Source organism: Panthera onca, chromosome D3 (genome assembly GCF_046562875.1).
Source record: "Panthera onca isolate mPanOnc1 chromosome D3, mPanOnc1 haplotype 2, whole genome shotgun sequence".
NCBI lineage: Eukaryota > Metazoa > Chordata > Mammalia > Carnivora > Felidae > Panthera > Panthera onca.
Genome location: NC_138350.1, coordinates 20,047,333 through 20,075,079, shown reverse-complemented (window position 1 = coordinate 20,075,079; position 27,747 = coordinate 20,047,333). Strand labels below are relative to the sequence as shown.

The window sequence follows — 27,747 nt, the reverse complement described above, 5'->3', positions numbered from 1 at the left end:
CTAAGTGGAGTTTTTCCTGTGGAATGAATTGATGTTCTAAGAAAAAACCTGGAAAGAAATGCAGAGTGATTTTTAGCTTTAAATGAAGAAGTTGGAGACAGTAGATGGATGGGCCACCAGGGGGCTTCTCACTACAGAGAAGTGTGTTATACTAAAAGATTGAGTACTTGGAGTCCAGAATAGTTAGAGTTTTGGTGTAGACCTGTAGGACTACTGTTCATGTTTCATGTTAAGAAAAATATATTTCTGGCTCAAGGGATGCAAATCTTGTTAGGTTAGCGGGTTTCAGGAGACCAGAAATTCAAAGGTATTGATCAGGTTTTAGAAGAAACTTAAAAATTTTGTTACTGAGAGGAAACCTAGAGACTATTTAGTCAAACCTTTTCATTTTATAGTTGAGGAAACTGAGGCCTACAGAAGGAAAATGATTTTTTCCAAGGCCACACAACAACTCAGTGTCTGGCTTGCTTAACTCTGCTCAAGGCTGGAATTGAATAATTTTTTTTCAATCACATACTGGATGTATGATTGGGTAAACCATTTGCATTAAAATTATAAAAAAATGGGGGTAATCATTAACTATTCAACTGAGCCAGGCTGCTTATTAATTAAGGTTGCAATTAGAAGAGTCACACGGCTGGCTCTTTTAGAGTTCTGATTTGGATTACATTGGCCTATGTGGGGGGTGTTTATGTTATTTCTTTTCTTTTTTTTAAGGCTAAAAAACTTTTTTTTAAAAGTAATCTCTACACCCAATGTGCTTGAACTCCCAACCCTGAGATCAAGAGTCACATGTTCCACCAACAGAGACAGCCAGGCACCCCTGTTTATGTTATTTCTTTAGATTGGCAGATCCTTGGTGAGGACTGTAGGTATTTCTGAACACTGTATGCGAGTGAATTGTACATGACAGAAAGATGCATGGCATGCAAGACAACAAAATGCTGTGTGTTTACATGTATCATTGCCATTCATTAACCTTCAGCTGGAATCTGGCTTCTGTAAACACTGAAATCGACAATGACCTGCCTGTACTAGATTAAATAGATATTTTTCATTCTTTATCTTATTTGACCCCTCAGTAGCATTCAGCATTATTGATCACTCATCTTTCTTATGTTATTCTCTTCTCTTGGATGCCATAATACTATGTTCTCCTATTTGTCTTTTTACCCCTATCCTTTAGGCTGCAACTTTTTGTCTCATTTGAAGATTCAGTCTCCTCCACTTGGCCAGTAAATGTTGTCCCACCAGTCTGTCACTAAATTCTGTCCATTTTGCTGCCTAAATATCTCTTATATTCATCTATCTCTTTCCAGTGTAGTATCACCCTACACTGATATACCATTATTTCATGCCCGGACCACTGTAAAATTATGTTCAACAAATATTTATTGAGTGAAAAATAGTTTGATAAGAGTACAAAGGGGAGAGCTCTATCCCAGCTTAACAATTAACTGGTGAAGAAACCCTGAACAAATGGCAGAACTAGGCTTGAAGCCCTACCTACTAACTCCTTGAAAGGGACCTTTGTTTAAATGTTTTTACTTATGTCTTTTGAGAGACACAGAGAGAGAACACGTGTGTGCACATGTGCATGCAAACGGGGGAAGAGCAGAGAGAGAGGGAGAGAGAATCCCAAGCAGACTTCACGCTGTCAGCATGGAGCCTGATGTGAGGCTCCATCCCACAAACTGTAAAATCATGACCTGAGCTGAAATTAAGCATCAGATGCTTAACTGACTGAGCCACCCAGGTGCCCCGAAATGCACTTTTGTTTTACCAACTGAAAAGTGAGGGAATTAGACTAGCGGATCTTTATAACTCCTTCTATAGCTCCAATAGTCTGTGGTCCATGTGGTACAAACTCAGGAAGGACGATTAAAAAATTCCCAACAAATGACAAAATAATTGAAGGAGACAGCCTTTATTTTTCTTCTTGCAAGGCTGTAGATAAAAACAACTATAAAATTATTTATAGATACAAATCTAGAGGAATGATAGAATCATTTCCAAAAAGATCTCAAGAGGCAGGGATGTTGACTCAAATGTAATAAGCTAAAGTTTAATAGAGGTAATATGTCAAGTTCTGTATATTTGGGTCCCCCAAACCCAATTATAAAGAGTATTATAAGAAACTGAGGATCTTTAGTGTGGAGAAGAGAGAGTTCAAGAAGACACGAGTTATCTTTGAATATATGAAAGATGGTAAAGTGGATGAAAGATAAGACCTCTCTGGTTGGGTAGCATAAGGACTGTGTCTAAGGCCACAAAGAGGCAGATAACAGCCTGGTTAGGACTGCCCAAGAGGGAGCAGACTCCCTGTGGGGTAGTAGATCTCCTAATGCTAGAGAGTTTGGGCAGATAGAATGTAGAAGGGATTCTACCAATGGATGATAGGCCTAGGTGACCTCTAAGGTTACTTTTACTTCTAAGACTGTACTCTCTATGATGGGCTCTCAGCATGACCTGGCCTTCCAACCTAGCAGGGATAACTTTATGCTCTCCTTGGTATGGAAGTAGTAATAGAGATTATAGCCAACCATGCTTGCCATGATTGGGAAAAATTTAAGAACAATCTCTTATTCTGATTTGGGCAAGTGTAGTATTATCCCCATTTAACATATTAGGAGATGAGGCCTAGAGATTGGCATAACTTGCTTGGGGTCAGAGTTGGAAACACACCCTTGTCTTTTTTTTTTTGATGACAGTTTTACTGAATTATAATTCACATACCACATAATTAACCACTTAAGGTATACAATTCAGTGGTTTTTTTAAGTATATTCACAGAGTTGTACAACCATCACCACAATTACAGACAATTTTTATCATCTCCAAAAGAAATCCTGTACCTATTAGCAATCATCCCATATTTCACCCCAAACTCCTTAGCCCTAGGCAATCACTGGTATACTCCCTGTCTCTATGAATTTGCTTACTCTGAGAATTTCATATAAGTGGGATTATACAATAGTTGTCCTTTTTGTCTTGCTTCTGTCACTTAGCATAATGTTTTCAAGGTTCATCCATGTCATAGCATGTGTAAATACTTCCTTCCTTTTTATTGATAAATAATATTCCATTGCATGGACATATCACATTTTGTTTATCCATTTATCAGTTGATGGACATTGTACTGTTTCTACTTGGCTATTATAAATAATACCACTGTGAACATTCATGTTCAAGTTTTTATGTGGACATATGTTTTTATTTCTTTTGGGCAGACACCTAGGAGTGAAATTAATGGGTCATATGGTAACTGCATGTTTATTTTGAGAAACTGCAAGATTATTTGCACAGTGGCTATGCCCTTTTACCTTACTGTCAACAATGTATGAAGCTCCTATTTCTTCACATCTCCACCCACACTTGTTATTATCTGTCCTTTTTAAAAATTATTATTACAGCCACCCTAGTGGATACAGAGTAGTATCTTATTGTGGTTTTGATTTGAACTTCCTTGATGTTGAGCATATTTTCATGTGATTATTAGCTACTTGTTTATCTTCTTTGGAGAAATTTCTTTCTTTCTTTTTTTAAATTATAATTTATTGTCAAATTGGCTAACATACAGTATATACAGTGTGCTCTTGGTTTGGGGGGTAGATTCCCATGATTCATCGCTTACATACAACACCCAGTGTTCATCCCAACAAGTGCCCTCCTCAATGCCCATCACCCATCTCCCCCCTCTTTCCCACCCCCTTCCCCAACAACCCTCTGTTTGTTCTCTGTATTTAGGAATCTCTTATGGTTTGCCTCCCTCTCTGTTTGAAACTATTTTTTCCCCTTCCCTTCTCCCATGGTCTTCTGTTAAGTTTCTCAAGTTCCACATATGAGTGAAAACATATGGTATCTGTCTTTCTCTGACTGACTTATTTCACTTTGCATAATACCCTTCAGTTCCATACACATTGCTGCAAATGGCCAGATTTCATTCTTTCTTGTTGCCAAGTAGTATTCCATTGTATATATAAACCACATCTTCTTTATCCATTCAGCAGTTGGTGGACATTTAGGCTCTTTCCATAATTTGGCTATTGTTGAAAGTGCTGTTATAAACATTGGGGTACATGTGTCCCTATGAATCGGCACTCCTGTATCCTTTGGATAAATTCCTAGTAGTGCTATTGCTGGTCATAAGATAGTTCTATTTTTAATTTTTTGAGAAACTCTTTGGAGAAATCTCTATTCAAGTCCTTTGTCCATTTTTAATTGGATTTTTTGTCTTTTTAATATTCAGTTACACATTTTATGCATATATTCTGCATACTAGACTCTTATTAGATATATGAATTGCAATATTTCCTTCTATTCTACGTACTTTTCACTTTCTCAAAAACCTCATTTTTGGAATCCTAGTTTGAATCTTTCTGCCATGCCATGAATTTTTTGAGTAAAAGACCTTATAAAAGTCCTCTTAGATGGAAACACACACACATACCATCATCATTCATTTGCAAACTATTTACCTCATATATATTTTGTCCCTATCTCTTTGTTGATTGCTTTGGGCTAACAATATAAGTTAAAGCCATTGTCCATTCCTTAAAATGTCTAGCCTTTCTGGAGAGATAAATCAAAGAATATGGCATGGTTTCAGAAGGCAGACAAATCTTGAGTCCTCACAATTTCCAAGTACAAAAGAGCTGAGGTACTCTGTGTACCACTCAGAACCTCCTTCTCTTCCAGGACTGCGAGGCCTGATGCTGTCAGTCATGTTGGCTTCTCTCATGAGCTCCCTAACTTCCATCTTCAATAGTGCCAGCACCCTCTTTACCATGGACATCTACACCAAGATCCGAAAACGAGCATCTGAAAAAGAACTCATGATTGCAGGAAGGTAAGTGCAGCTTCTTCTTGTCACCCACCATGAAAGCTTGAATGTACCCACCCCCCGCCTCCCATGCTAGGGAAGATTGGTACATACCTGGGTAGAATGAGAGTAACCTCTGTAGCTAGTTATATTTGCATGTCAGTGGCATTTAATTTTAAATTGAAGATCATCAAACAATGCCTGTTTGGAGTAAGATGTGGCATCAGAAATCATCTAGTCTAACCCTCAGTTTATCAACAAAAAAATGAGGCTCATCTTGCCTAAATCCAGGCAGTCTGGACAGTGGCAGAGCCAGGATTGGAACTCAGACCAACTGAGTCCTTGTCCAAGGCTCATTATCCTTTCCCATGTGACCCCCCTCAGTCCTACACTATAGCTTTTCATATGGGCCATCTCTGAGGCCCAGATGCCTCTGATGCCTTGACCCTTTGCTGCAACATTTTGCTAGACCATTATGAAGGTCAAGTGATAGTATGCTTGAGAACATGCTCTGTAAAGTCTAAAGCACAATACTATGTGTACATTCGTTATTGCCAAATGGGATAATGGACACAATAGGATACTGAAAGCCAGAAGAGTTGGTACATGGGTCGGAGGTGCTCATAATTCATAGAGTGGCTGCTCTGGATAGAGTACTAACCAAAGCTCTGCAATGCCTCTTTGTGGGGCTATGGCAGGTCAACTTCTTCAGATCAGGAGGATCAAGTCTGTGTGATATCAGTCAAGGGAAAGTTTCACAGTGAGTGCAGAAGGGGTATGGGCTGCCATCTCATAGGTCTCATCAGTAAGATTAGGGCAAAGGAAGGAAAGGGAAAATGACAGGCCACTCTCAGGTGATGAAATACCTGGCACCCAGGGGAGATCTGACCAGGCCAGAGTCTACTACTTTGCTTCACAGAAGGCAGCACTATCACCCTGAATGGTTTTTCCCTTAGAAACGACTTCATAATTTTTTTCCTGTTATCTATAAGGCTCAAGATGAACATGGAAAGAGAACCTTTTTTTTTGTTTTGTTTTGGGTTGGCCAAAGCAGGGCTGGCCTGCTTGGCTCTGAGATTGTTGGAGCTCACATTTTTGTGTATTCCATGACTGCTGCCCTGGGGCTTATCCTTGCCCTAGACAGGCTTACAGGAAACAATCCCAAACTTTGCTATGGGGACTGTAAGAGCAATCAAGAGCTCAGAGAAGGGAGAGGTAAGCATGGCATGCAGTACTTGAGGAAATCTCCTGGAGGAGGGAGACCTGAACTAAGTCCAAAATGGTGGGTAGTGGGTAAATGGGGGGCAGTGGAAGGACATTCCAGAGGGAGAAATATATGAGTGAAAACACTGCTTTACGAAGGTTAGTTTAAGACTCTTGCCTTAAATTCATGTAAGTAAGGGAAGGGAATCATAGCCCTCTTTCTAATTAAATCAAGAGCACAAGTAAGAGGAGCTTTTAAGGGAATCCTCCAATCTCTTCAAGACTTGAAGTGAAACTCAAGGAGAGGAGAATCGGAAATACTTGGTAGTGTCCATTCCTTTATAAACTCTTTTTGGCTTGTGGTTTTCATTTTATTACAAAGAAGAGGAGGAAAAGGAGAAGGAGGAGAAGAAGAAAATAAAAATTATAGTCTTTACTATTTATTGAGTGGTTACTGTTTGCTAGGTGTTCTACTATAGTTGATCCTTATTCCAAAATAGCAAGGTCAGTCATATTATTCCAAATTCACAAATGGAGAAATTGAGACTCAGAGAGGTTAAGCAAGGTGTCCTTTGTTGCAGAGAGAAAATCATGTGAATCCAGGATTGTCTGGATAAATGTAATCCATACATTTATTCCTATACACTACTGCTTGTCAAAGTGTGATTCTTTTATGCCAGTGGCTGGTTTAGGTTACTATTGAAAGTCAAGTGCATTTCAGTTATTCATAGGCACAGATGACTTTCCCAAGGAGGCAGCATACAGAGGAAAAAAGCCTCAAGAATGAATTTGCTAATTATTTTTCCTTGCCATGATCATATTACACACACACACACACACACACACACACACACATACACACACCATGTATATATGATATATAATAAATGAAATTACATATACACATATATAAATATATACATTTATCTATCTATCTCCCTATATATCTGTGTATACACACACACACACACCTGATACATAGAGATATATATTTATTCACACAGAGCCATTTATTGACATTCTGTTGTGGGGGCTTTGATTTCAGGTTGTTCATCTTGGTGCTGACTGGCATCAGCATTGCCTGGGTGCCCATTGTGCAGTCAGCGCAAAGTGGGCAGCTCTTTGATTACATCCAGTCCATTACCAGTTACTTGGGACCGCCCATTGCAGCTGTCTTCCTGCTTGCTATTTTCTGCAAGAGAGTCAATGAACAGGTAGGTATCATTTATGCATGCCCCGAAAAACCACTCTGACACAGAAATTCCCACCCAGATTGATATATTCTCTGTGAGAGGGATTCTATTTCCCACAGATCTCAAGCAGGAAGATGTGCTGCTGAGGGTTTGTATGGGAAAGGCTTCAGGGCTCTCCTAGGTTCACATTCTTTTGGACTCCCACTCCTCCTTGCTGCAGCTTCCAAACTCATTCCCAACTAATGATGTACATTTTCCATGTAATCTTGGTGATTTTGACCTGACAACATGACACTCCCTAGGAAGTTTGTAGCCCCTGGGTAAGCAGCTCAGGAGCAAGTCTTAACATAGGCTACCTTCAGTGGTTCTTCAGTGAGCTTGGCTTTCCAGCTGGTAACTCTCAGGGCCCAGTGAAGGATGAAGTCCTGGTGCTCAAGCAGTTTATATGCAAAATAGCATAAGGTAGATAGTAATTGAGGGATAAAATATGGCATAGAACATAAGAAAGGATTCTCAGGCTATATCAACATGAACTGAAACTGAGAGGGAAGAGAGGGCATTCAAAGCAGAGAGAACAGCACCTTCCTGAGGCTCAGAGGTGGAAGTGCAAAGGTAAGGGTGAGGGTCAGGGGCTTGAAAGGAATCTCACCTGGCTTGAGAGAAAGTTTGTATGTATGGATAATGGAAGACATGCTAGAAAGACAGGTTAGAGTTAAATTAGGAATGGCTCCTTTGAGGACCCAAATAAATTCACAAATGAAAGAGGAGAGATCACAACCAACACCATAGAAATACAAGCAGTTATAAGAGAATATTATGAAAAATTATATGCCAGCAAACTGGGCAATCTGGAAAAAATGGACAAATTCCTAGAAACATACAAACTACCAAAACTGAAACAGGAAGAAATAGAAAATTGAACAGACCCATAACCAGCAAAGAAATGAATCAGTAATTAAAAGTCTCCAACAAACAAAAGTCTAGGGTCAGATGGCTTCCTAAGGGAATTTGACCAGACATTTAAGGAAGAGTTAATACCTATTCTTCTCAAACTGTTCCAAAAAAAAAAAAAAAATAGAAATGGAAGGAAAACCTCCAGACTTATTCTATGAGGCCAACATCACCTTGATTCCAAAGCCAGGCAAAATCCCACTAAAATGGAAAATTATAGGCCAATATCCCTGATGAACATGGATGCAAAAATTCTTAACAGGATACTAGCAAATCGAATCCAAAAGTACATTATTCACCATGATCAAGTGGGATTTATTCTTGGGCTGCAGGGGTGGTTCAATATTTGCAAATCAGTCAACATGATATACCATATTAATAAAACAAAGGGTAAGAACCATATGATCCTCTCAATAGATGCAGAAAAGGATTTGACAAAACTTAAAATTATTGATAAAACCCTCAACAAAGTAGGGATAGATGGAACATACCTCAACATCATTAGGGCCATATATGAAAGACCCACAGCTGATATAATCCTCAATGGGGGAAAACTGAGAGCTTTTCCTTTATGATCAGGAACCAGAGAGGGATGCCCACTCTCACTATTACTATTTAACAGTGTTGGAAGTCCTAGCTTCAGCAATCAGACAACAAAAAGAAATAAAAGATATCCAAATTGGTAAGGAAGAAGTCAAACTTTCACTATTTGCAAATGACATGATACTCTATGTAGAAAATTGTAAAGACCCCACCAAAAAATTGCTAGAACTAATACATGAATTCAGAAAAATCACAAGATATAGCATCAATGTACAGAAATCTGTTGAATTTCTATACACCAATAATGAAGCAGCAGAAAATAGAAATCAATAAATCAATCCCATTTACAATTGCACCACAAACAGTAAGATACCTAGGAATAAACCTAACCAAAGAGGTAAAAGATCTGTACTCTGAAAACTATAGAACACTTATGAAAGAAATTGAAGAAGACACACACAAAAAAATGGGAAAAAATTCCATGCTCATGCACTGGAAGAACAAATGTTAAAATGTTTAAACTACCCAAATAAATCTACATATTCAATACAATACCTATCAAAATGCCACCAGCATTTTTCACAGAGCTAGAACAAACAATCCTAAAATTTGTATGGAACCACAATAGCCAAAGTAATGTTGAAAAAGAAGATCAATGCTGGAGGCGTCACAATTCTGGACTTCAAGCTATATTACAGATCTGTAGTCATCAAGACAGTATGGTACTGGCACAAAAACAGACACACAGATCAATGGAACAAAACAGAAAACCCATAAACGGACCCACAACTATATGGTAAACTAATCTCTGAAAAGCAGGAAAGAATATGCAATGGGAAAAAGACAGTCCTTTCAACAAATGGTTTTGGGAAAACTGGACAGCAACATGGAGAATGAACATGGACTGCTTTCTTGAACCATACACAAAAATAAATTCAAAATGGATGAAAGACCTAAATGTGAAACAGGAAGCCATCAAAATCCTACAGGAGAAAAAAGCAGCAACCTCTTTGACCTCGGCTGCAGCAACTTCTTACTAGACATGTTGCCAGAGACAAGGGAAATGAAAGCAAAAATGAACTACTGGGACTTCATCAAGATAAAAAGCTTATGCACAAAACTGAAGGTAGCCTGTGGAATGGGAGAAGATATTTGCAAATGACATATCTGATAAAGAGTTAGTATCCAAAATCTATAAAGAACTTATCAGACTCAACACTCAAAAACCAAACAACCCAGTTAAGAAAAGGGGCAAAAGACATGAATAGTCACTTTTCCAAAGAAGACATCCAGATAGCTAACAGACACATGAAAAGATGCTCAACATCATACATCATCAGGAAATACAAAAAACCATGATGAGATTCTACTGCACACCTGTCAGAATGGCTAAAATTAACAACACAAGAAACAACAGTTGTTGGTGAGGATGTGGAGAAATGGGAATGTTGATGGGAATGAAACTAGTTGCAAACACTCTAGAAAACAGTATGGAGGTTCCTCAAAAAGCCCAACATAGAAATTCCCTGAGACTCAGCAATTACATTACTAGGTATTTACCCAAAGGATACAAAAATACAGATGTGAAGGAGTACATGTAACCAAATGTTTATAACAGCATTATCAACAATATCCAAACTATAAAAAGAGCAGAGCCCAGGTGTCCATTGACTGATGAATATATATATATATATATATATATATATATATATATATACATATATATATATGTATATATATATATATATATAGTATATATACACACACAATGAAATATTAGTTAGCTATAAAAAATAGTGAAATCTTGCCATTTGTAACAATGTGGATGGAGCTAGAGTGTATTATGCTAAATGAAATAAGTCAATCAGATAAAGACAAATACCATATAATTTCACTCATGTGGAATTTAGGAAACAAAACAGATGAACATATGGGAAGGAAAAAAAGAGGGAAGCAAACCATAACAGATGCTTAATGATAGAGAACAAACTGAGGGTTGATGGAGGCAGGTAAGTGGGGATGGGCTAGGTGATGAGTATTAAGGAGGGCACTTGTTATGAGCACTGGGTGTTGTATGTAAGTGATGAATCACTGAATTCTATTCCTGAAACCAATATTATACTATATGTTAACTAACTAGAATTTAAATAAAAATTTGGGGGGTGCTTGGGTGGCTCAGTTGGTTAAACATTCAATTCTTGGTTTCAGTTCAGGTCATGATCTCATAATTTGAGCCCTGTGTCAGGCTCTGTGCTGGACAGCATGGAGCCTGCTTGGGATTCTCTCTCTCTCTCTCTCTCTCTCTCTCTCTCTCTCTCTCTCTCTGCCCCTTCCCTGCTCAAACACGCACACACACACACACACACACACACACACACACACACTCTCTCTCTCTCTTTCTCTCTCTCTCTCTCTGTCTCTCTTTCTCTCTCTCTCAAAGAAAAAAAAAAAAGAAAGAACAACCTTTAAATAAAAGTTTTTGGGGAAAAAAGGAATGGCTCCTTTGAAAGCCAGGCTAAAGAGTTTGGATTTTCAGTGGAGTGCTGTCACAGGTTTTGAACCATGAAAAGGATGTCTTTGGATATGCCTTCTGACTGAAGTGTTGCTCAGCTCTCTCTGTATCAAACCGCCTACATGTCTGAGGAAGGCTGGGATGGAATGGGGTGTTGACTATGTAGCTTATTGTCTGAAGCAGTATAAATGATGATATATTTTTGGTTAGAGATAAATTCTTTCTCCCAATAGGACAGAAACAAATACCTCACTGGAGTGACCCAGATATGAAGTATAAAATTACCACATGTGCCTCTCTTCCTTCAACATTTGCCATTAGGAACATAGTCCAGATTTGCTGGTATCACAAAACTGCATGCACAGATAAACACCCTTGAAAAATAAGAAAAAAACCTGCAAGTTATGACAGGTTAGAAAAATGGGTACAATCTTAGGATATATTTCAATAGATATTGGCAGAAGCTGAGAGATTTCTAAAATGTAAGTTAGTAAAGTATGGCTAAAAGCCCAGTTGGGTATTGCCACGAACCAAAAACAGATTCAATTCAACAAAGGACTGGGGCATTCAAAAAATAAGGCTAAGAATTGGGATACAGTGTAATGGTTCTCAACTGGGGGTGATTTTGCCCTTTCCCCAGGGGATATTTGGCGATGTCTGGCAAATAGTTTTGATTGCTATGATTTGGGTGGATTGCTATGATTTGGGTTGCTGTCTAGTGAGTGGAGGCCAGGGATGCCGCTAAACTTTCTACAGTGCACAAGACAGCTTCTCCCATGCTCACCTCCCACCCCCAAAAGAATTTTCAAGCCCAAATGTCACAGTGCTGAGGGTGAAAAACCCTTGCCTAGAGTCTCTGGAGAGTAACATGTAGAGACTGCAAAGTGATTCTCAGGACAGGTCAGAGATTGTGTTTGATGAGGGTGACTCTAAATCTTGAGGAAAATGTCAAAGATTTCCCAGATTTTTCAAGGGCCTCTTGCAAATAAGACTAAAAGAACAGGAACAGGCTAATTGCCAAGAGAGAAGGAAAGCTCTAGAGCAGATTTTATCAATATTATTTATACAAACTAAAGTAAAAACATATTTTTTTGAATGAATAAGTGTATGGGGGGTTAATGGGGAATGTCTTTTTCTTTTTGCTTATCATCTATCTATCTATCTATCTATCTATCTATCTATCTATCTGATACTTCCAGATGCCAGACATAGAAATAGGCACTAGCAACACAAAGGGAATAAGTTCTGTTTCCTTCTCTGGGCAACTTCTCAGTTCAGATGGGGAGAAAGAGAAGTAAGTGAATGAATGATTCCATAGCAGTGGGATCAGTGTTGGCATGGAGGTGTGCCTACAGTGCAGTCACAGCAAGGAGGATGGGCCTGCCCAATTCTGTCTTGGGAGGGCGAGAGGGGACATTTAAGTGAGAACAAGGTTACTAGGAAGGGAAGAGCCTATGCTTTCCCAGATATAATGACCTGTGCAAAGACCCAGGACATAAATACTCATGACATGATAATGCAGAACATCTGGGATATAAAGTGCAGGGGTACCTGTGGCTAGCAGAGTTCAAGAATCAACCTTTGACATGAAGGCTCTTTCTTCCCACCTTTCTATGAATTCACTCTACTTTGTCACTGCTCCTTTTAAAATGTGGGTGTCTAGATTCAGACCTGGTTCTCTAGGTGAGGACTGACCAAAAAAAGGGGGAGTGGGTAGAGGGAAGGAAGGAAGGTAAGAGAGAAGGAAGGAAGGAAGGGTGGAAAGGGTTAAAAAAAAAACCCTGAGAAATTGTCCCCCAATAATTCTAGTCTCTTAAAGTTTTCCATATTTCTAATATGAAAACCCAAAGCTTAATGTAAAAACACATAGTATAGTTTTATGTTCTCAAATTAAAAACAGTGACTTTGGATCTTAAAAGAGGTTAATGAAGAAAGTAGTATTTATATCTTGATGGAAACATTCCTTTCTCTTCCATCTCCAAAAGACCCAATTTTTTTTTTTCAGTGTATTCAAGGAATACATATTACTTCACAAGTAATTACGTTGCATCTGAACATGGCTAAATCTGGAAGCTGATGGTGGTAGTAGCTACAGGGAGAGAGATTCAAATTACTTTTAAAATTAAAGGGAATTTTTGGAATTAAATCTTTGGATTGACATTCAACACCAGTTATTAGACACTGTACCCCATTATATTATGAATCCTCATTTTAAGACCCAGGTAAAATCACATCACTGAAACATGATAAACACACCTGCTGAAAGGCTTAGGCCTGACATCACACTCCTAGCCGTATTCTGAACTCCAGTGTTCTGGCTTCAGATGGCCTGAAGATATCATTTGTTTCATTTTTGTTCCTTTGCCTCTGTCCCCCTAGGAATGCCCAGCTGTTTTGTGTGTTCGGTATTGGTTAACCCAGGGTTTTCTTTCACAGGGAGCCTTTTGGGGACTGATCATAGGATTTCTGATTGGGGTGTCCCGTATGGTGGCTGAATTTTCCTATGGAACTGGGAGCTGCATGAAGCCCAGCAACTGTCCCAAAATTATCTGTGGTGTGCACTACCTGTATTTTGCCATCATCCTTTTTGTCATTTCTATCATCGTCATTGTGGTTGTGTCTCTCTTCACCAAACCCATTCCAGATGTACATGTGAGTATCCATTTTGGGGAGGTGTCCTGCCCTTGTTTCATGTTCATGCTGCAACACCCACCTTGGTTGCCCTTTGCTCAATTAGACATTTGCACTCATATGACTAAAATAGCCCATGCTTGCAATTTGTTTTACGTAGAAAGACACAGAACAGAAAACATGGTGTGCCAGCAAAGCAGTATCAAGCATGTGTCTTTGGCAGAAGTTTTCATAGTAGTTCAAATTTCAGTTGAAAGGGTATTCTCTGGATCCTTTACCCTGAGTGACAGCACAACACAAGGGCATGAGATCACATGGGTGAGCACAGGGGCTACCCTGGCTGAGATGCTCATATCTCAAATAGGAACTTAGATTTTTTCTAATAGTCCCATGGCATGACTTCCAGGGGTCCCAGCAAGGGATATACTTAGTTACAAAAATCACCACACTCAGGGAAATTTGAAGTATGATATTCCCTTAATTTTTTCCAATTAAGCTTCCAAACAATTACCCGTATAGTTTGAGAAATTTCAAACAATATCAAAGTCCAATTGATTCAAGACTCCAAAAATAGTAAATACTCTCCTTTAACTCTAGATGTCACCCTTGGTTTAAGATTTATTCACAGCCCTCCTAATGCAGATGAAGATTTCCCATTATGGGTCATTTTTACCATAAGCAGTATAGTCTGGTAGCTCAGTACAGCTGACATTTTACCTTTTTAAGGTTTCTTAGGAACAGAGCTAGAGAGTTAGCCAAGGTCATTTTTGCCCATAGAGAAAGAGAAAGTGACTTTTTAGTCACAGGGACTTATGGAATCCCTAAGAGACCTTCAACCTCATTATGAATTTTTCAAAGCTGTGACCAATCTTGATGTAAAACAAAGACTGCTTTTATAGCAGAAGAACCGCCATTATGTTTTTTTGCTGAATCTGTCAACTGGCTTTCTTTGTGTTGTTTTTAATGCTTCCTGATGTCTCAGTGTTTGCAAGTATTGCAGCCCCAAGCACATTTAGCTCCATGATTCCTCTTGAAGTAGAGAAAGGAAGGTAGTCACCAAAAGAGGTCATGGGTAGAATGAACACATTAAATTGATTTTCAGACTTCTACGAGTTTCTGGTTTCATGTCCATAGAAGCTGTGTCTCCAGCTCTACTCTATTCTAATATGGCTCATAATTCTACAGATTATGTCCTTATAAGGTAACAAACACATAGTATAAAACTCTACTCTTATACTGTTGGTCTAGACAAATAAGTGTAAAGGAACAATTTGGTTATCATAGGTGAGAAGAGTTCATTCATTCAACAAAAATTTCTTTATTCAAGGCAGTCTCTTAGTCTCTGAATATAATATCACACAATGTGAATTCATGTGTATAATTCACATCGAAGTATCCATATTTAGAAATAATGTTGTAGATGGAACTGTTAATCTATGTTTTTGTTGGTACTGAGAAACTACGATACCTCTTTTTTTGTTGTTGTTTTCATTTTTTATTGAGTTTCATTGAGCAAACACTGGCAAAGTGAATGTCTCACTGGGAGTGCCTCCAATGCCCACTGTATTCTAGAGCAATGGCTAGCTATCCACTGACACCTTTCAGGAAGTGATGTACCTTTTCCTTTCTTGAGCACATATCTTTGTTCTCCAACTTCTTGACCCAAGACACTATTTGGATCTTTCTGCTAACCTGTTTTGCTTTCTCCATAGCTCTATCGTCTGTGTTGGAGCCTGCGCAACAGCAAAGAGGAACGTATTGACTTGGATGCAGGAGAGGAGGACATCCAAGAAACCCCAGAGGAGACCATTGAAATAGGTGATTTGTGATTCAGAACCTAGTTCCAAGCCCTAAAAAGTTACTCCTCCAATAGCAAGGCCACTGTACTGAAGCATTTATGAAATGTCTTCATCAAAGCTCAGATCTCTCTTCTGGAAGGGAGTAGGGAGTGAGGTGGGGAATGAGATGGAATGGATGGGAAATTCACTCTGAGGCCTGGTCAAGGGGAAGAGAGAGGTGCAGAACAATCCCAGCCTCATTATGTCTCATAGTTCACAGTGTGAACTATGTAAGTATGGGTTGGGTATTTGCCACCCTGACTTGATTTGGGGCATGGCCAAGGACAAGGGAAGAATCAGAGCTTGTGAACTGAAAGCAGTTGGAACCTAAGCTATGGTTAGTTCTAGTGACATCAGGAAGATGGGTGAGAGGCTCTTGGGGTCTTATGTCTCATCAGCTTACCACATCAGATTTAGAAAATCAAATTTCCCTGAAGTCCAGTAAGATAATGCATAGTCAGTGTTTAGAGACTTATCCTGATCATGGGGAAATGCTTTCCTCAGCTTATATATCGGAGCTTTTTCTCCCTACTTGGGAGTGGTGCACACATTTAGGATGGTTGTGGAGATGTATGGTATGTAGAGGTGTGGGAGTGCAAGATCATATGTGCTTTATCTGGTGCTGGACTGGAAGTCACATCACTCCATCTGAAGGGGAGCACAGATGCAGCAGAATAAGTTCTGAATATGGCCATCAGAAATATATAACCCTAGCTCTGGAAAGGGCTCTAGATATCATTTGGTCTTATGGCCTTATTTTATGGACATGTGAATTGAGAGTCAGGAAGGAAGTGGCTTTGCCTATTATCCCAGCTCTGATACAATCTTCTCTTGGTCTCTAAAGACCTTTTAGTTTTGAAACCTGTGATTCTGCATGTACTGGAAAGAATCTAGAGCCACAAGCAGTTGACCATGTTGTTGAAAAAGGTAGACATTTTCTGCTTCCTTGGAGCAGGGAGACATGGACATGCTACCTGCTTCTCCCACTTCCAAAAATGTCTCCACACTGAGTAAGAATATCATAGATTTAAAAGGGACATGGATGAGAAGTCTTTTGCATGTTTTAATGTAGAAGAAGAGGTTAGTTATGTACCAGAGGGCAAATTTAAGACTGATGAGTGGAATCTTATTTTATTTTATTTTATTTTTATTTTTATTTTTTATATGATTATCCAGTTGCCCTAGCACCATTTTATTTTTATTTTTTATTTTAATCCCAGTGTGGTTAGCATACAGTGTTACATTAGTTTCATGTGTATAATATAGTGATTTAACAATTCTATACTTTATTCAGTGCTCCTTAAGGTAAGTGTGCTCTTAATCCCCTTCACCTAATTTATTATCACCCCACCTCTCCTCTGGTAACCATCAGTGTATTCTATATAGATAAGAGTCTTTTTTTGTCTGTTTGTTTTGTTGCTTAAATTCCACATATGAGTGAAATCATATGGTATTTGTCTTTCTCTGACTGACTTATTCACTTAGAAGTACCTCTAGGTCCATCCCTGTTGTTGCAAATGGCAAGATTTTATTCTTTTTTATGGCTAAGTAATATTCTATTGTATCTATATACCACATCTTCTTTATCCATTCATCTATTGATGGACACTTGGGCTACTTCAATAAATTAGCTATTGTAAGTAATGCTGCAATAAACATAAGGGTCATATATCTTTATGAATTAGTGTTTTCTTTCTTAAAATTTTTAAATGTTTATTTATTTTTGAGAGATAGAGAGAGACAGAGTGTGTGCAGGGGAGGGGCAGAGAAAGAGGGAGACACAGAATCCAAAGCAGGCTCCAGGCTCTGAGCTATCAGCACAGAGCCTAATGTAAGGCCTGAGCCCATGACACATGAGATCATGACATGAGCTGAAGTTGGATGCCTAGCTGACTGAGCTACCCAGGTACCCCTATGAATTAGTGTTTTCATATTTTGGGGTAGATACCCAGTAGTGTGATTACTGTATCATATGGTAATTTGATTTTTAATTTTTTGAGGAGCCTCTGTACTGTTTTTCACAGTGGCTGCACCAGTTTGCATTCCCACCAACCGTGCACAAGAGTTCCTTTTTTTCCACATCTTCACCAATGCTATTTGTTTCTCGTGTTTTTGATTTTAGCCACTGTTACAAGTGTTAAGTAGTCATTGTAGTTTTGATATGCATTTCCCTGACGACGAATGATATTGAACATCTTCTCATGTCTGTTGGCCATCTGGATGTCTTCTTTGGAGAAATGTCTGTTCATGTCTTCTGTCTGTTTTTAAATTGGATTATTTGGGGTTTTTTTTTTTTTGTGTTCAGTTGTATAAATTTTTAATATATTCTGGATACTAACCCTTTATCAGATATGTCATTTGCAAATATCTTCTCCCATTCCATAGGTTGCCTTTTAGTTTCATTGATTGTTTCCTTTGCTGTGCAGAAGTTTTTATTTTGATGAAGTCTCAATAGTTTATTTTTGCTTTTGTTTTCCTTGTCTCAGGAGATGTAATCTAGAAAAATATTGGTATGGCTGATGTCAGAAAAATGACTGCCTGTACTTTCCTAGGATTTTTATAGTTTCAGGTCTCACAGTTAGGTCCTTAATCCGTTTTGAGTTTATTTTTGTATATGGTGTAAGAAAGTAATCTAGTTTCATTCTTTTGCTCAGTTTTCCCAACACCATTTTTTGAAGAGACTCTTTCCCATTGCATATTCTTGTATTTTTGTGTCAATACCATGTTTTGATTACTACAGCTTTGTAGTATATCTTAAAATATGGGGTTGTGATGCTTCAGTTTTATTCTTTTTCAAAATTGCTTTGGCTATTTGAGGTCTTTTGTGGTTCCATACAAATTTTAAGATTATTTTTTCTAGTTCTGTGAAACATGCTGTTGGTATTTTTGATAGGGATTTCATTAAATCTGTGGGTTGCTTTAGGTAGTATGGATGAGTTTAGACTATCTTTACATTTCTTTGTGTTGTCTTCAATTTCTTTCATCAATGTTTTATAGTTTTCAGAGTACAGGTCTTTCACCTCCTTGGTTAGGTTTATTCCTAGGTATTTTATTACTTTTGGTGAAATTGAAATGTTTTCTTGATTTCTCTTTTTGCTACTTCATTATTAGTGTATAGAAATGCAATGGATTTCTGTGTATTGATTTTACATCCCACAACTTTACTGAATTCATTTATCAGTTCTAGTAGTTTTTTTGTGAAGTCTTTTAGGGTTTTCTGTATATAGTACCATGTAATCTGTGAATAGTAAAAGTTTTACTTCTTCCTTACCAATTTGGATGCCTTTTTAATCTTTTCATGATCTAATTTCTGTGACTAGGACTTCCTGTACCATGTTGAATAAAAGTGGTGAGAGTGGACATCCTGTCTTGTTCCTGACCTTAGGGGGAAAGGTCTCAGTTTTTCCCCACTGAGTGTGATGTCCACTGTGGGGGTTTTTCATATATGGCTTTTATTCTGTTGAGGTATGTTCCCTCTAAACCTACTTTATTGAGGTTTTTTTGTTGTTGTTTTTTGTTTTTTTTTAATTCAAGAATGGATGCTGTACTTTGTCAAATGCTTTTTCTGTATCTATTGATATATTGAAATGATCATATGGTTTTTGTGTTTTCTCCTATTGATATGATATATTATGTTGATTGATTTTTGAATAATGAACCACCCTTGCACCCCAGGAATAAATCCCACTTGATTGTGTTGAATGCTTTTTTTTCATGTATTGTTGGATTTGGTTTGCTAATATTTTGTTGAGGATTTTTGCATCTATGTTCATCAGGGATATTGCCCTGTAGTTCTCTTTTTTTTTGTATTTTTTAAAATGTTTTTGGTGTCAGGATGAGTGGTCTCATTGAATGAGTTTGGAAGCTTTCCTTCCTCTTTTATATATTTGGGAATAGTTTGAGAATAGGTATTAACTCTTTAAATGTTTGGTAGAATTCATCTGTGAAGAAATATGTTCCTCAACTTTTGTTTGTTGGCAGTTTTTTTCTTTTTTCTTTTTTTTAATTTTATTTTTTCTTTTTAAATTTTACATCCAAATTAGTTAGCATATAGTGCAACAATGATTTCAGGAGTAGATTCCTTAGTGCCCCTTACCCATTTTGCCCATCCCCCCTCCCACAACCCCTCCAGTAACCTTCAGTTTGTTCTCCATATTTATGAGTCTCTTCTGTTTTGTCCCCCTCCCTGTTTTTATATTATTTTTGTTTCCCTTCCCTTATGTTCATCTGTTTTGTCTCTTAAAGTCCTCATATGAGTGAAGTCATATGATTTTTGTCTTTCTCTGACTAATTTCACTTAGCATAATACCCTCCAGTTCCATCCACGTAGTTGCAAATGGCAAGATTTCATTCTTTTTGATTGCCAACTAATACTCCATTGTATATATATATATGCCACATCTTCTTTATCCATTCATTCATCGTTGGACATTTGGGCTCTTTCCATACTTTGGCCATTGTTGATAGTGCTTCTATAAACATGGGGGTGCATGTGTCCCTTTGAAACAGCACCCCTGTATCCTGTGGATAAATGCCTAGTAGTGCAGTTGCTGGGTTGTAGGGTAGTTCTATTTTTAGTTTTTTGAGGAACCCTCATACTGTTTTCCAGAGTGGCTACACCAGCTTGCATTCCCAGGGAGGTTTTTTTTTTTTTATTACTAATTCAGTTTCATTACTGGTCATTGGTCTGTTCAAATTTTCTATTTCTCCTTGATTCAGTTTTGGAAGTTTATATGTTTCTAGGAATTTATCCATTTCTTGTAGGTTGTTCAATTTGCTGGCATAGATTTTTTCATAATATTCTTTTATAATTCTTTGTATTTCTGTGGTGTTGGTTGTTATTTTTCCTCTTTTATTTCTGATTTTCCTTACTTGAGTCTTCTCTCTAACTCTCTCCCTCTTTTTGATGAGTCTGGCTAAAGGTATATCAAGTTTGTTGGTCTTTTCAACAAACCTCATTTCAACAAACCTGGCTCCTGTTTCATTGATCTGTTCCACTGTGTGTGTGTGTGTGTGTGTGTGTGTGTGTGTGTGTGTTTAGTATTTATTTTGTTTGTTTCTTCTCTAATCATTATTTTTCCTTCCTTCTGCTGGTTTTGGGTTTTGTTTGTTCTTTTTCTAGTTCCTTTAGGTGCATGGTTAGGTTGTTTATTTGAGATTTTTCTTGCTTCTTGAGGTAGGACTATATTGCTATATAATTCCATCTTAGAACAACTGTTGCTACATCACAAAGCTTTTGGACCATTGTATTTTTTGTTTGTTTGTTTCTTTGTCTCCATTTATTTTTTGATTTCCTCCTTGATTTCTTGGTTGACCCACTCATTGTTTAGTAGCATGTTATTTAACCTCCATGTATTTGTGTTTTATCTAGATTTTTTCTTATGGTTGATTTCCAATTTCATAGCATTGTGTTTAAAAAGATGCAGAATATGACTTGGATATTTTTGAATTTGTTGAGGCTTGTTTTGTGGCTTAATATGTGAATCTGTTCTGTAGAATGTTCACTTGTACTTGAGAAGAATGTGTATTCTGTTGTTTTAGGATGAATGTTTTGAATATATCTGTTAGGTCCATTTGGGCTAATGTGTCTTCAAAGCCACTGTTTATTTGTTGATTTTTCTGTTTAAGTGATCTATACATTGATGTAAATGGGGTGTTAAAGTCCTCTACTATTATTGTATTACTATCAATTACTTCCTTTATGTTTGTTATTAGCTGCTTTATGTATTTGGGTGTCTCCAAGTTGGGGGCATAAATATAACTCTTATTATCTTCTTGTTTGTGCCCTTTATGATTATATAGTGTCCTTTGTCTCTTGTTACAAGTATGTATGTATGTATGTATTTATTTATTTATTTATTTATTTATTTATTATCTATCTATGGTATTTGGTTTAAAGTCAGTTTTGTCTGATTGCTACCCTGGCTTTCTTTTTACTTCCATTTGCATGATAAATCTTTTCCATCCCTTTACTTTTTTTTTCTTCAAATTTTTGTTAAATTCTGGTTAGTTAACATATAGTGTAGTATTGGTTTCAGGAGTAGAATTTAGTGATTCATCACTTACATGTAACACCCTGTGCTCAGCCCAAGTGCCCTCCTTAAAACCCATCACCCATTTAGCTCATCCCCCCATCCACTTCCCCAGCAACCTTCAGTTTGTTCTCTATAATTAAGACTCTATAATTAAGACTTTGCTTCCCTCTCTTTTTTCTCTTCCCTATGTTCATTTGTTTTGTTTCTTTTTTTTTTTTATTAAAAAATTTTTTTTAACGTTTATTTATTTTTGAGACAGAGAGAGACAGAGCATGAACGGGGGAGGGGCAGAGAGAGAGGGAGACACAGAATCCGAAGCAGGCTCCAGTCTCTGAGCCATCAACCCAGAGCCCGACGCGGGGCTTGAACTCACGGCCCGCGAGATCGTGACCTGAGTTGAAGTCGGACACTTAACTGACTGAGCCACCCAGGCGCCCCTGTTTTGTTTCTTAAATATCACATATGAGTGAAATCATATGGTATTTGTCTTTTTCTAATTTATTTCCATTATATATATATAATGCTTATTTCCACTATATATATATATATATATATATATATATATATATATATATACATGTGTATGTATATGTATATATATATGTATATGTATATATACATATATATTACTTAACTGGATCGCTTATATATCTTTTTTATCCATTCATCAGTCGCCCACTTCACTTTCAATCTGCATGTGTCTTTAGGTCTGAAATGAGTCTCTTGTAGGCAGTGTATAGATGGGTCTTGCTTTTTTTTGGGGGGGGTCTTGCCTCTTAATCCATTATGTCACCCTATGTCTTTTTATTGGAACATTTAATCCATTTACATTCAGAGTAATTATTGATAAGAATGTACTTATTGCCATTTTGTTATTTATTTTATGGTTGTTTTTGTAGTTCTTCTGTTTCTTCTCTTGCTCTCTTCTTCCATGGTTTTCTTTAGTGATATATTTGGATTCCTTTCTCTTATTTTTTGCATATCTATTACTGGTTTTTCATTCACGGTTACCATTAGGTTTATATATAATATCTTATGCATATAGCAGTCTATATTAAGTGATGGTCGCTTAAACTTGAACCCATTCCTTACTCCTCTCTCCTCTATGTTTTAGGTAAATGGTGTCCTACTTTACATCCTTTTATTTTGTGACTCTCTTGACTAATATTCATAAATATATTTGTTTTTTACTGCTTTTGTGTTTCTTATTTTTCTTACTCCTACTTTCCTTTCCACTCAAGGAGTCCCCTTTAACAGCTTTAACCAGCTTGTAGGGCTGGTTTCATGGACATTAATTCCTTTAATTTTTGTTTGTCTGGGAAACTCTTTATCCCTCCTTATATTCTGAATGATGGCCTTGCTGAATAGAATAGTCTTGGCTGCAGGTTTGTTTGTTTGTTTGTTTGTTTTTCCTTTCAGCACTTTGAGTATATCATGCCACTCCCTTTTGGCCTGCAAAGTTTCTGCTGAAAATCAGCTGATAGCCTTATGCGGTTTCCCTTGTATGTAACCATTTTCTTTTCTTTTTCTTTCTGCTTTAAAAATTCTTTATCACTACTTTTTGCCATTTTATAATTTTGTAAAATGTTTATTTATTTATTTGAGAGAGACAGAGACAGTGCCAGTGGGGGAGAGGCAGAAAGAGAGGGAGAGAGAGAATCCCAAGTGAGTTCTGTGCTGCCACTGCAGAGCCTGATGCAGGGCTTGAACTCATGAAACTTCAAGATCATGAACTGAACTGAAAAGAAGAGTTGGATGCTTAACCTACTGAGCCACCCAGGTGCCACTTTTTTACCATTTTAAGTACTATGTGTCTTGATGTGGACCTCCTTGGGTTGATTTTTGGGGGCTTGCTGTGTCTCCTGGATCTAAATTTCTGTTTCCTTCCCCAGATTTGGGGACTCTCAGTTACTATTTCTTTGAATATTTTTTTCTTTTTTTGATATTGCAGAAATATATTTATTATTTTTAAAAATATAATTTATTGTCAAATTGGCTTACATACAACATGCTGTGCTCATACCAACAAGTGCTGAATAAATTTTCTGCCCCATTTCCTTTCTTCCCCTTCTGGGATCCTTATAATGCAAATGTTATTATGCTTGAGAGTATTGCTGAGTTTCCTAAGTCTATTTTCATTTATAATTATTATTTTTCCTCTCTCCTGTTCAGTTTGATTGCTTTCCATTACACTGTCCTCCAGGTTGCTGATCTGTTCTTCTGCTTTCTCTAGTCTACTATTTATTCCATCCAGGGTACCTTTAACTTCAGTTATTGAGTTCTTCATTTCTGATTGGCTCTTTTTCATTTTTTCTGTCTCTTTGTTAAGGGTCTTACTGAGGTCCCCCACTTTCTTCTTAAGTCCAGTGAGTATCTTTATGACCATTACCTTAAATTCTCTATCAGGCATATTACTTGTCTCTTTTGCTTAGATCTCTTGCTGTTTTTGTTTTTTTTTTTTTTTTTTTTGTCTTTTTTGGGACATATTCCTCTGTCTCCTCATTTTGTCTCTATGTCTCAAAATGTTTTAAATGTTTATTTATTTATTTTGAGTGAGGCAGAGAGAGAGAGAAAGAGACAGAGAGAACAAGTGGGGCAGAGAGAAGGAGAGACAGAATCCCAAGCAGGCTCTGCATCATTAGTGCAGAGCCTAATGCAGGGCTCGAACACAAGAACTGCAAGATCACAACCTGAGCTGAGATCAAGAGTTGGATGTTTAACCAAATGAGCCATGCAGGCGCCCCTCTGTCTGTTTCTATGTGTTAGGAAAGTCAGCTATGTCTCCTGTTCTTGAAAGTATAAGGAAGAGGTCCTGTAGTGCCCTGCAGTGCAATGTCCCCTGTTCACCAGAATAGAACTCATCCAATTTTAACTCAAAGTGAGGAGGCCGTATAGTGCAGAGACATAGTGTGGGATTTGGATTCAATAAGAACTGGGGTTGAATTCTTACCTCTCTACTTACTCCTTGTGCAAGTGATTACATTTTTTCTAAAGCTTATATTCTTTATATAAAAGTATTCTAAATGATAGACTATACCTTTATATCATTGTTGGAAACATTGAATGAGATAATGCTCCATTATAAGAATTGGCTATAGATATCACCATCTTGATTTCTGTTAAGGAAGAATTTTCTAACTGAATTGGTCAAGAAAGGGGTAAGCAGAAAGTGTGCATCTATCAAGAATTCCATAGTGGAGACTCCCACACTGCCTAGAGAATTGGCTTAATGACTTCTAAGGTTCATGGCAACCTTGAATTCTGTTTTTTCTTGAAGAACTCGTGGTGAAAACACATGACCCTGACTTATTGTAGTAAAATAAATTAAGATCTCTTGAGGGCTTTTATAGATAATATATGTCACTGTCACCATTCTCTGAGCAACAGCAGCATGAACCTATCTTGTCATCATCACCATTATTGTCATCATGACTGATAATATGATCATGACATATTTTAATTATGAATACCTTACTCTAGATTCATTTTAGCACCATATCATACTTTTAAGAAGATAATAAAAATATAATTCTTTCAACTTTACAGATAAGGAAAATGAGATATAGAGATTTTCTCGAGGCTGCCCAACTTTTTATTGATCCAGATCACCATGAATTTCTTACTTGGGTTGGTCAGTGAGCCCAACTTTTGTTACTCCCTCTCCATTCTCCTATTTTGGTGGAGTGAACCAAAGAATGGGTGCAAGGAGACTGGAATCTTTCTTATACGCATGAGAGAAAAGAATAGAAGGAGACTATTTCTTCTTGATATCAACTACACTCTGGGAATTCTCTTATAAAATCTTATAATGAAGGTGTTATTTATCCAATTTTACACACACTTGAAGATAAGACAGGTGAATTAGCAAAACCATAAACCCGAGTTTTGGTTCCAGTTCTGACACATGTATGTGCTTAATCACTAAGGTTATTTGCAATTCTAAAAGTTTGTAACTCTTAAAAAATGAGAGTGGAGAGGAGTAGTCTCTGACCATCATGTTGAAAACACAGTGTGCTTGATTTCATATCTAGTGAGCCATGGATCTGGGATTCTAATCCAGGTCTGTGTATCTTCAGTGTCACACACTGGCTCAGAGGAGAGAATCAGTTCCCTTGGTGGGCATCTGCTTTGAATGACAGGGCCAGTTGGGTGGTTTGATTCAACAGTGTTTATATGCAAGAGCAGACATTAAGCCCTGGAAGTGTTGATTGTTGCTGCCCTGTATCAGGGAGTATTCAGACCAATTATTACCACACGGCTGGATATGTTGTAAAACTTTGGAACTTTCAGGTGTAGCCAATATGCTCCTGAGTCATGCCAGTCTCACTGCTTTCCAGTGATGTGGTAAACAGATATGAGCTTATGTGTTTCAGAGGTGGGTTTTCCATGTTGTTCATATGTCATATTTCCAAGCCCATTGTTAACACTTTTTCTCACAAAGTATTATTTCCTGCTTGATTATGACTTACCTAAATCAAAATTTATTTTAATTGGCCTGATAGAGATAAAATATAATTTATTTGATCATAAAGATGTAGAATTCATCTATTACCATCATCTTATAATTAATAAGTTCACTTAAACATTTGTACCATTTCCTTTCCTGCAAACAAGAAAATTGGGAAAAGTCTGTAGAATGGTAGATGTTCCATTTCATGACATCTCCCCTGAAACCTTTCCCTGTGCCTCCTGCTTCTATACCCAATCATCTCTCTCTCTCTCTCTCTCTCTCTCTTTTTATCTTTCCCCTGACACAGAAGTTCCTGAGGAGAAAAAAGGATGTTTCAGGCGAGCCTATGACCTGTTTTGTGGCCTGGACCAACAGAAGGGCCCCAAGATGACAAAGGAAGAGGAGGCGGCAATGAAGCTGAAGATGACAGACACCTCTGAGAAGCCTTTGTGGAGAACAATAGTTAATATCAATGGCATCATCCTTCTTGCCGTGGCTGTTTTCTGCCATGCATTTTTTGCCTGAGCCTTGCCTTCTGCTATAGGCTGTGTTTGGGAAGGCCAGACTTTTACTCTGCCTCCTTTAGTACCATTCTGTGGTATTAAAGTAAACCAGCCAGTTGTAAATTTTGCCCAAATGATAAATGTGTACAGGTGTAATTGCAGGTTAGCTGAAGAAAAATCATTAATTTGCTCTTAACTTATGTATTTGAGGCCAGTGTGATATTGTCAGCTGTACATATTAGAGCTGCAGAAGGAAAGTCCAACTCAGTCATGTCCAGGAAAAGATGGACTAAGAAAGAGAAGCTCTGCAATGTCTGATGCAAATTTGTCTCAGGTAGATTCAGTGTATCAATGTTGTGATCCTTGAATATTATTACTTTAAGAGCTGTGGTCTCTCTGGTTCATGCCATTTTCCCTATATGACCTTCCCCTCATTTTTTTTTCTTTTTTTTCCCCTCATTTTTTTTTTTAAGAGAAAAATTTGCCCTCTCACATCCCTGTCAAGTTTTTTCTTGGCACAAAGAAATCAATCTGATAAACTGATAAATGCATGGAAGCTGAAGCTGGGAGCTTGATCAAGTCCCTGCTCTTGGTGTTTTCTCTTTGAAGGGAAAGCTTAGGGATGGCAAGACTTACCCCAAAGGGAAAGACCCAGGAAATAGTCTCAGATATGTGGGGAAAGTGGATAATCTTGAGTCAAGGGATTTTCCGGTTTTTTTTTTTAAGATGTCCATTGTGAGTTCCTCATGTTTGAGATTTGACTTATTTTGTCATTTCCTGTATCTGGAATGTCTTAGGCACTCAGTAATGCTTATGGACTGAATGGATGATTTGGGAATTTATTTATAAATACTTGCTTTATTTTTACGTAAGCCTGGCCCTTGGTTAAACATTGTGTGTGTGTGTGTGTGTGTGTGTGTGTGTGTGTGTGTGTGGCTGCACAAAGTACACACTCTGATGACTTTCATCAATTGGAATGCATTTTCCAGAGGCCACTCTTCCTTATGGTGCAGATGTTGACATATGAGCTTAGAAGCTGATCTATGTCACAGAATAGAGCAATTAT

General features: G+C 37.6%; 1 protein-coding gene across 1 annotated transcript in view; it reads left to right on the top strand.

Annotated features, from left to right (window-relative positions):
- SLC5A1 (solute carrier family 5 member 1) overlaps window positions 1-27,523 on the top strand; it is a 71,398-nt gene extending 43,875 nt beyond the window's left edge. Inside the window, exons 11-15 of the mRNA XM_060612604.3 lie at window positions 4,699-4,849; window positions 7,071-7,239; window positions 13,661-13,876; window positions 15,568-15,673; window positions 26,486-27,523. Coding sequence (XP_060468587.1) covers window positions 4,699-4,849; window positions 7,071-7,239; window positions 13,661-13,876; window positions 15,568-15,673; window positions 26,486-26,703 — 860 coding nt within the window. The 3' untranslated portion in view covers window positions 26,704-27,523. The remainder of the gene's footprint in view (window positions 1-4,698; window positions 4,850-7,070; window positions 7,240-13,660; window positions 13,877-15,567; window positions 15,674-26,485) is intronic.
- The last annotated feature ends 224 nt before the right edge of the window (window positions 27,524-27,747 follow it).